The sequence below is a fragment of the Mus caroli genome, chromosome 15, assembly GCF_900094665.2.
Source record: "Mus caroli chromosome 15, CAROLI_EIJ_v1.1, whole genome shotgun sequence".
Taxonomy (NCBI): Eukaryota; Metazoa; Chordata; class Mammalia; order Rodentia; family Muridae; genus Mus; species Mus caroli.
The window spans coordinates 1,672,257-1,683,848 of record NC_034584.1 but is presented as its reverse complement, the minus strand read 5'-3'; the positions used below and the strand labels follow the sequence as shown (position 1 = coordinate 1,683,848).

The window sequence follows — 11,592 nt, the reverse complement described above, 5'->3', positions numbered from 1 at the left end:
TCTTTCTTTCTTTCTTTCTTTCTCTCTCTCTCTCTCTCTCTCTCTCTCTCTCTCTCTTTCTTTCTTTCTTTCTTTCTTTCTTTCTTTCTTTCAGCAAGGTCTCATGCAGTCCATTATGGCCTTTAAATTCCAGATCATTTTCTCTCTGGAGTTCTGGGCTTATAGGCATGCACCATCATGCCTGATGGATTTGCAAAGTTAGTTTGTCTAATCATGAAAGGGTGGCATAAGTGAAAGTGATGTTATCTGTTTTATAACTAAAAGGCTGGCTGTAGGAGTGTAAGGTGTTTCTCATCTCTGTACTATACTGTTCACATTGGAGGGGTTTAGTGCAGGTCTGCTTTGAATATTATAAAAGACAATTAGGAAATGTTCAACAGACCCTATTAAATGAACAGCTTAATGTGAAAATACCCAGTGTGGGAGATAGGTCATATATTCTCCTTACATGTGAGTCACAGTCAATGCAGGACTCTAAAGAATATTACTTTGAACACTTATTTCAAAACCAGTTTAGCAGCTGTAATGATGCCTGTCTCTTTTCTTAGTTGAGATGAATGTGCTCAGATATCATACTTATTTGGGCTCCAGAATTCCCCAGATTACTTCATGAAGGTGGGCCCAATAAAGACCTCCTTCTATCTGTTTAAGAATATTGTACATGTTCTTTTCTAATGTCCTCCCAGTCCTGCTGTGATGGCTGCTCCTAAAGCACTTGAATATGATGCGAGGCTCAGATATTTTTTCCCCTGACACTATTTTTATTGTTTTTTGAATTTTGTACAATGCACCCGGATAATACTTGCTTCTCATTCATCCCAGATCCACCCACCCATCCTTGCGCCCTCCCCAATAGCCTCACCAATTCCAGTTTATGTTGCCCATATACTGACCATGATCAGATTCTCAGTGGCCAGCCTCTTAAAGAAAACTGAGTCTGTGTCCCTTCTGCCCCCACTGGCAAGCCATCAACTATGATTATATCCTTTTAAAGCCATTTTTATTAATTAATTATTTTATTTATTTACATCCTAAATGTTGCACACGTTACATCTTACATCCTAACCTCCCCCTGCCTCCACCCATCTCTCCTTTCCTTCTCCCACCCTGGGGCATCAATTCTCTCTACAGGGTTAGGTGCCTCTTGTCCCACTGAGGCTGGACAAGGCATCCCTCTGCCACATATGTGCAGGGCTTGTGGAATGGGGAAGGAGGGGAGATCAGACCAGCCAGTGTTTTGCTCTTTGGTTGGTGGCTTAGTCTCTGGGAACTCACAGGGATCCAGGTTAGTTGACATTGTTGGTCTTCCTATGGGGTTCCATCACCTTCAGTTCCTTTAATTCTTGCTCTAACTCTTGCAAAGGGGATCCTAGACCTCCAGAAAAATCAAATTGGGTGACTAGAATTGGCAGCTGATCACCATGACGGATAGGGAAACTATTTTTTTGTATTATGTTTTCTTTCACCTAAAACTTCATTTACTCTTTCTCTTTCCAGAAGAGTTATAAATTGTTGGTTGTTCAGAACACTGTTGAAGTGGCCCAGTTCACTAATAATAATCCTGAATTTTTACAAGTTGCTGAGCCATTCTGGAAGGAACTCTCCCATCTTCCCACTCTGTATGACTACAGTGCCTACCGACGGTTAATCGATCAGTATGGGACACATTACCTGCAGTCTGGGTCCTTAGGAGGAGAATATAGAGTTCTATTTTATGTGGATTCAGGAAGTGGCAAAAAAGCTGGTATGGTATTAAAAATGTTATCTAAAAGCATTTGAAGAGTTTTAATGGGAGAATATATGTGGTTACATTAAACTTTTAAGCTTTAAAATTTGATAGAGATTTAAATTGCAGAGGAGTCCAAAATTGAAGGCATCTATTTTACTGTGCTCAAATTCTCACATGATTTAAGCAGTGCCTGCCTACTCCTTTGAATAATGTCTAGCTAAATCATTACCATTATCACCCGTCTCTAGAGGATGTTAGATTTTTATAATACGTTATAATCTTTCCCATTTCTCGGATTAAAAAGTACTTCTTTTATTTAAAAGTACATGTTTAAGTTAGCTTACAAAGCAATGGATTTATTATGCATCTTCATATATATCTTTTTATTTATCCCCCTCGTCCATGGTCTTTTCTTTGTACCCAATGTCCTTCTCGCTTAGCTCTTTGTACCTCCTCATGTCCCCTTCACCTCCCTGTCACATAGACTCCATCAGTCCCCATCCCTAATACTTCTTTTTCTTTTAGAGACCCATATCTAGTCCTTCCCTTTCTTTCTTCTTACTCACCTGTCTTAGTTAGAGTTTCCATTGCTGTGAAGAGAAACTATGACCAGAGCAACTGTTATAAGGACAACATTTAGTTGGGGCTGGCTCACAGGTTCAGAGGTTCAGTCCATCATCATCAAGGTTGGGAGCATGGCAGCATCCAGGCAGGCATAGTACAGGAGGAGCTGAGAGTTCCACATCTTCATCTGAAGGCAGTTAGGAGAAGACTGGCTAGGCCCTCTTGGTTAGGAGGAGGATTTCATTGCCCACCTCGACAGTGATACACTTACTCTAACAAGGCCACACCCCCTAATGGTGCCACTCCCTGGGCCAAACATATTCAAACCACCACATCTCCCCACATTAATTTTCCACTAATTCATCAGATTATTTATTTGCTTACATCCTGATTACAGCCTACCTTCCCTCCCAATCCTCCCGACCCCTTTCCCCAGCACTCCCTCTTCTCCTCTGAGAAGGGAGAGGCCCCCTGGGTACCAACCCACCCTGTCATATCAGGTCATTGCAGGACTAGGCACATCCTTTCTTACTGAGGCCAGACAAGGCCCCCTAGTTAGGGAAACAGGATCCATAGGGAGGTAATAGAGTTAGGGACAGCCCCTGGTCCTCTCCCCACCTTTAAATCTAGGTCTCCCATACAAAGGAAAATGATTAGTACCTATCTTTCCAATTTTGGCTTATTTCACTGAACACAATGTTTTCTAGTTTCTTCAGATTTCCCGCAAATGTCATGATTTCACTAATTTTTCTTTTCTAGCAGAATAAAATTCCATTGTGTTTATATACATTTTCTTTATCCATTTATCTGCTGATAAACATCTAAGATGGTTTGATACTTTCCTATCATGTGGTGAATAATGCCACAATAAACATGGATGTGCATGTATCCCTCAGTGTATTGACATAGTTAATCCTAGGATATAGTGTTGTGAGCTGGCCATTGGTTCACATGGACAGGGTACACCTGAGTGGCAGGCCAGAGCTGAAAGAGAGGGAAACTAGGCAGACGAGAGAAAAATGGAGCTAAGTCAAGGTTCCTGATCAAAGCTCAAATGTTTAATGGCAAATGCGCTTATAAAGGAGGTAGGGGGGAGGCCCATTCCCGCCAATTCATCCTTGGAGCTTGGAACCAGCTGCAGGTGATGATGTGCAGGATAGGGTGTAGTCTCTGGAATAGCTCAGTGGCCTCCCAGCAGGTAGCAGTATCTTAAAGGAGAACAGTGGCAGTGGCTGAACAATAGAGTGATCTAGGGAGGAAGGCTCCACCCTAGGTAATCTCCTTAGTGGCAGCAAGGTCAAGGTCTGGCTCAGCCTGCTCCAGGCTCGGGGGAGGTTACAATATAGGAGTACCAGGAGTGGTAGAATCCTGACTTCAATTGTGGCTATCCCAGTCTACATTCCTACCAGTAATGAGCAGGGTTCTTTTTTCCTTATGGTCTCCAGAATTTGTTGTCAAGATCAGACAATATTTCTTAAGAATAATCAAATGGACAATTTATTTTCAATATCTTTCTGGTTTCACTAGTCACTGACTCATAGGCTCTACTGTTGTGCTATATACTTAGCCTTTACAATACCAAAATATGAAAGCAGCCTTCATGTGTATCAACACATGGATAGATTATTGATGCAACAGGGTTTTCTGGTTTTAGTTTCTGAGCTCAATGCTTAGGAAGAGTTCATTATCAATCCTTAACACTCTTGGAGCTGACTCTGTTCCATCAGGGCATGTAGAAATCTTATTTTCTTTAGGCTTGTAACCCCCAACCAAACTGCCTACAAAGGAGGGCTATCTTGCTTCCAATTTCTTTCATTAGGAACCATAGATATTAAGATATTAACCATAGATATAGAGAGGTCAAGTAAGTTGGGCCCAGAGTTTAGGAATTAATTTGTATAGTTCAGCTTTTAGAATCTTCAGTGAGTAGGAAGCAACCATACTCTTGTGTTCATCTACTTGTTTTATTTTTAAGAAGCTGACCACGAGTGGGTAAAAGACATCTCTTTGAAGTATTCAGTTTCTGCTACTCTTTTATGTGACACTTACTTGGGATGATGCCCTGTCCCCACCCTCTCTTCGGCCAAAGCTAATAGGAGAAAAATAAGAAAATCCAACTATCCTGAATGTTGCCCTTAGAGAGCTCTTGAAACTGAGTATTTTGTTAGTCTTAACAAACGGCCACAGCAGCTGGAAAGTACTCCTGGCTATACACCTAAGAAGGTTTTTAATTAACACAGAAACTAAACACTTGACTTTTGCATTTCTTCCCAGATCTTCAGGAAAAAGAGGATAACTCATGTTCGTCTGCGGATTTTCAGTTTTTTTTTACATCATCAGCAGATCAGAGATGTATGGAACTGCTAAAGACTGAAAAATCAACTTCAGGTAAATGAGAAAGAGTTCAATTTGTACTACTAGTTTAGCTTTGATCATTCTTATAATCAATTAAGTTTTGGTCTCCAGGGCTTTTAATCTTTAGCTGGTATTCTGCTTAAAAAAAGAGATCTATTTGGTTATTTTTGTGTCTTGCTTTATTTTTTAATATTGTACTACTTTACTTTATTGATATCGTTTCTTTTTTTTTTTTTTAAAGATTTATTTATTTATTATATGTAAGTACACTGTAGCTGTCTTCAGACACTCCAGAAGAGGGCGCCAGATCTCATTACAGATGGTTGTGAGCCACCATGTGGTTGCTGGGAATTGAACTCTGGACCTTCAGAAGAGCAGTCGGGTGCTCTTACCCACTGAGCCATCTCACCAGCCCGATATCGTTTCTTATTATGTTACTAATCTAGACTTGAACCAGTGGGCTTAAGTGATACTTTTGTTGCCAGAAAATTAGGGGGCCCCCATGTTATACACTATAAGGTAACAGGGAAATTAGGGCCTCTTTAGATTCCTAGTATTGTTCATGGAAGAATTTAAAAAAGGACTGAATAGGAAGCTTGTGAACAATATTATTAGAGTTTGAAAGAAAGCAATAGGGAAGACAGGCTGTAAATCAGCAGCTGTTACAGGAGAGTTTATGTAGAAAAGGAAGAGAGAAAGCCGTGCCTTTTGAGCATGTTCCATGGACGAGGAGCTACATGGTAGAACATGTGTGGTTGGATAGTCTTAGGGAAAGAGTGGAAAAGCATCAATGTGCCAGAGAAAACATGCTTAGGGTTTAGCCAGAGTCATATAGAAAAGAAGACAAAAGAACAGTCATGCTCTTTAGAGTTAGGATTAAGGAAAGCAGGCAGACATAGCAAAGCTGTATGGGAGAGCCTCTGTAAGAGACTGCACCAAAGACCAAGTTTCTGTGAAGCAAAAGTACATTATCTCACTTGGATAATTATTCTTCCTATCTCTTTAGTATGCTTTAATGTGAACCAGCCTTCCTGAGGGATAGTCTCTTGGTAAAGTGAATGACAGGCCCAGATGAGTTAATTCTATTTTTCAAAAATTATTTATTTTATGTATATGACTGTATGTAGTTGCTGTTTCAGACACACCAGAAGAGAGCATTGGATCCCATGACATATGGTTGTGAGCCACCACACGGTTGATAGGAATTGAACTCAGGACCTCTGGAAGAGCAGTCAGTGCTCTTAACCACTGAGCCATCTCTCCAGCGTCCTCCCCTACCCCAACCAAATTAATTCTTAATGGAAGATACAATAGTGTGTAATGTTGTAATTTTTGGAGCAGATCAGAAAGTTACTTGTCCACTTCCCCATCTCATTGATGGGACCTCATCTGGCCTGAACCTGTAGAGATTTATTTTGTGCATGTTGCTGCATCCCTGTGAGCTCATATGTGCACCAGTCCTGCTGTTTCTTGAAGACAGTGTCTCATTGGAGTTCTCCATTTCTGCTGGTTCTTACAACCTGTCTACTTCCTCTTTTTCATAGATTCCTGTGTTCCTGTAAGAGAATAAAATAGGATTTCTGTTAGGCCGATGGTCTGTCTAGTTTCAGGTTCTTGGTTGTGATAGCAGGGTAGACGTTTGATAAAGATATCCTATATAGGACTTAGTTCTCCAAAGTCTGTCACTCTCAGCACACTGTCCAGTTGTGGGTCTCTGTGTTAATTCCCATCTACTGCAAGAAGAAGCTCCTCTGACAAGCTTTGAACAACATTTATGTGCTTAGTAGTATGTTGTCAGGAGTAATTTTATTGCTATGTTCCTTTAAGAGGATAAAATAGGTTTTCTGTTAGGCCAAGACCTGAAGTTTCAGGTTCTTAGTCATGATAGCAGTGTCAGGTATAGGTTCCTTCTCATGGGATGGGCCTTAAATCCAACCAAGAAGTGGTTGATAACTACCATAACCTTTGTGCCACTATTACACCAGACTATCTTGCTTGTGGTTTGTGGTTGTAGGCTGCAAGCTGAGTGACATTGGTGATTACCTTTCTCCTTTAGTAGTCTACAGAGCACCTTTCACCACGATGAATGCCAGTCAGTAGAAGCAAAGATTTTAGGTAGGCGTCAGTTCAAATTCTCTATGGTTGGTAACATAAAAACATTGTATGCAGCAGTAGGGCCTTACCATCATGTTGTGGAGAGTAACCCATGGCCTTTGCCATAGCTTGTGACATGTGTGTGTATGTGTGTGTGTGTGTTTCCATGGGGCTGCTTTGGGCACCAACTCAACAAGATGTAACTTGAACTGGAACTGGAGGTGTTCCTTTGAGACATTTGAGATGTCTAGTTGGGTCATTTTCTCTCCAGTTATCTAGTGGTTCCATTTATATTCCTTTCATACACAGGTGTATTTTAGGAAGCTTCAATAGTAGATTTCCATGGTTTTTTTTCAAGTGGCCTTTGGTGTTAGTTTCCCCCCTCAGATTCCCTCCCTTACCCACCTCTCTCTTCCCCCACCTGATTTAATCCTTTTATTCTAGTTTTCTCCTTTATCTCTTCACAATACTACATTCTATTTCCCTTTCCTTGGGAGACCCTCTTCCCTATTGTTTTCCCTAACTAGGCACCTAACCTCTGTGATTATTCAGGTTGTAGCACAACATATCAAAAGCTGAAATGCTAACATCCACATGTAAGAGAAAAAATGCAGTATTTGTCTTTTGGGCAGTCTGGGTTACCTCACTAAGGATGATTTTTCTAGATTGATGCATTTATCTGTAAATTTAATTTTTCTTAACAGTCGAATAATATTTCATTATGTAAATAGATTACATTTTAATTATACATTTGTCTGTTGATGAACATCTAGATTGTTTCCAATTTTTGACTATTATGCATAGAACAGCAATGAACATGGATGAGCAAGTGTCTTTGGGTATATGCCCAAGAGTGGTCTAGCTAGATCTTGAAGTAGTGCTATCCCCAGCTTCCTGAGGAATCCCCACACTGATTTCCATAGTTACTATACAAGTTTTTGCTTCTACCAGCAATGGATGACTGTTTATTATCACCAGCAAGAGCTGTTCATTGTTTTTTTTTTTTTTTTGTTGTTTTTTTTTTTGATTTTTAATATTTTTATTACATATTTTCCTCAATTACATTTCCAATGCTATCCCAAAAGTCCCCCATAGCGCCCCCCACTTCCCTACCCACCCATTCCCATTCTTTTGGCCCTGGCATTCCCCTATATTGGGGCATATAAAGTTTGCAAGTCCAATGGGCCTCTCTTTCCATTGATGGCCGAGGTTTTTTTTTTTAAATAATTATTGATCTTGGTTATTTTGGATCGGGTTAGGTGGCATTTCAAAGTAGTTTTAATTTCTACTTCCCTGATAGCTAAAGACGTTAAACATTTCTTTGTTTTTCAGACCCGTTTCATCTTTTTAGAATTGTCTGCCTAATTCTGTATACGATTTTAAAATCATTTTTGATGTTCATTAAAAATGTTCTTGCCGGGCGTGGTGGCGCACGCCTTTAATCCCAGCACTCGGGAGGCAGAGGCAGGTGGATTTCTGAGTTCGAGGCCAGCCTGGTCTATAAAGTGAATGCCAGGACAGCCAGGGCTATACAGGGAAACCCTGTCTCGAAAAAAAAAAATAAAAATGTTCTTTATACATTTTGGATATTAGATGTATAATTGGTAAAAATCTTTCCCCATTGTGGCCTGCCACTTTGTCTGAATGGTGTGCTTCTTCACGAATAGAAGCTTTTCCGTTTCATGAGCTCTCATTTATTAATTGTTAACAATTATTAATCTGTTAACAGCACTCTGTTCAAAAAGCCTTTTCCTGTGAAAATCATTTGAAGGCTATTCCCCACTTTTTTTTCTATCAGATTCAATGTATCTGGCCTTCTGTAGAGGTCCTTGATCCATCTGAGTTGGGTTTTGTGTGGGATGATAAGTACAGATCTATTTACATTCTTCTATATGCAGTTATCCATTCTAATCAACATCATTTATTGAAGATGTTGTCTTTTCTCTAGAACATATTTTTCAGTTTCTTTGTGAAAAAAATCAGGTGTTTGTACATTTATGGAATTATGTCTAGATCTTCAGCTTGGTTACATTGATCAGTGGATTAGTTTTCATGCAATATCATATTTTTATTATTATAACTCTGCAATACAAGTTGAAATCTGAAATGGCTATGTGTCCTACAGTTCTGCTCAAGATTTGTGTGTGTGTGTGTGTGTATGTATGTTTTCATGTGAAGTGGAAGACTGTTGGAATTTAATGTGTATTGTCTTAAATCTATGGATCACTTTTGGTAGAATGGCCATTCTTATAATGTTATTTCTACCAATTCATGAACATGGGAAGGTCTTATCTTCTGGTGATTTTTAAAAATTTCTTCAGCATCTTAAAGTTTTTACTATATGAATCTTTCACTTGCTTGCTTAGAGTTAGAGATCTTCCAAGATGGTTTATATTTTATTTTATTTTATAGAAGGTGATGCTTCCCTGAATTTTTGTCAGTCTATTTGTCTTTTGTATTTAGGAGAGCCACTGATTAATTTTTGTGTGTGTGTGTTAGTTTTTTTGTGTCCTACTGCTTTGCTGATAGTGTTATTCAGATCAGCTGATATAGATTATATAGCTGTGATGTTAAGGAATTTGAATTTGGTTCCAGTAGCTGTTGGGCACCACTAGAAGTTTGAGCAGGAGTAAAGAAGTGATGGTTTATATAGGTATAAGATGTAGAGAAGGAGGAGAGGAATACAAATGACCTTTTAAGGTGAGAAGCAAAGAGACAGAGAGAAAAAGAGTGAGAGGTTAACAGGGAAGTGCTAGAAAACATCAACCAAGCCAAGTTAGCCAAGAGCAGATGACAGCATCCATTGGGTGCAGAGACAGCTTATTTCCATAAAAGCAATGGGTTGTGTCGCAGGGGATGGGGTGGAAACGAGATTCCCATGCCTTTTGTAAGGTAGCAGCCTTGGCAGAATTAGAGCTTAAATATTCTTGGGGATGAGGGTAGAGATAAGAATGAAGGCTGACGTCAACTGCTGTGATGCTCAGTGAAGAAGCAGGGAGCTTTGGGGGCGGCCCTAGGCACCAAGACCATGGCAGTGACAAGGCCAGGGATAGCATTCTGTTCAAGGTAATTGATGTGGCCAAAGAAGAACAGTTTTTTTCTTTTCATTAAAAAAATCAATTAAAGAAGAATTAAATCATCACTCCTTCTCTTTCCTCCTTCTAATTCCTTCTATACTCCTCCCATCCATCCCATCCCACTATCCCCCTCAATTCCAATGATGTGGAAAAGTAGCTCTTTGGATGCCAAGGTTGAGAGAGAAGGTCTTGGAAGATGTTGACATTTGGTGTTCGAGGTACTGTCAACAGAGTTCTGCTCATTGACTTTAGTTTGCACTTAATAAACATGTAGCACTTATTTTCTTCCAGAATAATTCTAAGTGCTTTACAAAAGCTAACCAGTGCACTCCTCCTACCTAGAAAGTGCTTAGAATTTATATTCTCATTTTATACACAGACACATTGGAATACAAAAAGGCTACCAGAGATCACAGCTAGCAAGAACCAGATGTGAGATGTAAACACACGGTTCTTTGTTGTTTTACTTGCCATCCGTTCTCAGAGGAACGCCTTAGCCAGAGCAGAGGGCTCCTGGGGTCTGAAGGCAGAGCATGAATGATTAAAAACTGGCACCAGTTTTGTAGAACCTGCTCATAACTTGGTGTGTCAGTAAGGCGATGATCCCCAATCTTTCTTGCTCATGGAGATCACTGGGGAAAGTGGGGTGACAGATGTAGATTTGGAGGCATTTCCTTTAGAGAGTCTCTTCTAGGTCTAATCTGAGCTCAGAAACCTGCAGGCACCATAGCTGGTGGTGATGCAGTAGCCCAGGGCTTGGACCTGTGAGATACTGCATTTAAAAGGCTACGATTTGCATATCAAACCAGAGTTAACGATGGAAATGAGGCACTCAGGTAATTTATTAAAAATACCAGGCTTTCATAGTTTCTCATTATAGAAGTACAGTGTGTTCATTTGACAGAATTGCAAAATTTGGACAGTTACAAAAAAGGAAGTGGAAATCACTCAAAATGTGATCTGTAGGATTAGAAATGTCTAGTCACGACCTTTGTAAGAACCAATTTTTAGTGGAGATAAAAATACATCTAAAATTATGAGACACATAAATGGAAAATAGGAATTCAATTAGCATTCAAACTTTTCAGAACACTTTTCATGTTTTAGGTAATGTATTCCTGTTAATTAACAGCTTTTAAAAATTTGTTAATGTGCTAGTCCCTGAACTGTTTTATCTTCAGCATTTTATCAAAAAGAAGAGAGGCCCATTGGACACGCAAACTTTATATGCCCCAGTACAGGGGAATGCCAGGGCCAAAATGTGGGAATGGGTGGGTAGGGGGGTGGGGGAGAGGGCATGGGGGACTTTTGGGCTAGCATTGGAAATGTAATTGAGGAAAATACGTAAAAAAAAAAAAGAATTTCAAATATAGAGAAAAATGTAAAGAACACAGTACTTGTTTACATATCTATTACCTATACATGACAATTATTCTTCTGACATTTGTCACATATGCACATGTTTATAATATTGACTGATTAGTTAGTGGCATCATTGAGCATGTGTTTCAAGTGCTTTATGTTATTTATGAATTATTTGAAAGTAAGTTTCACCTTCATGATACTTCATCCTTTAATATATGTATGATTTTTCTAATGATATTCTTCTGCAAAGCATGCATGATATTATTACTGAACTAAAACATTTAAAACTAACAGTAATTTTATGATATCCTCTATATCAGTCTAGAGATGTTTTCTTCTTTTTTTTCTACTCGTTCCTCCTCTTTCTCCTCTCCTCTCCTCTCCTCTCCTCTCCTCTCCTCTCCTCTC

General features: G+C 39.5%; 1 protein-coding gene across 1 annotated transcript in view; it reads left to right on the top strand.

The window, feature by feature from the left end:
• C7 (complement C7) overlaps positions 1-11,592 on the top strand; it is a 70,329-nt gene that overhangs the window by 29,444 nt on the left and 29,293 nt on the right. The window contains exons 8-9 of the mRNA XM_021184151.2: positions 1,498-1,744; positions 4,568-4,681. Coding sequence (XP_021039810.1) covers positions 1,498-1,744; positions 4,568-4,681 — 361 coding nt within the window. The remainder of the gene's footprint in view (positions 1-1,497; positions 1,745-4,567; positions 4,682-11,592) is intronic.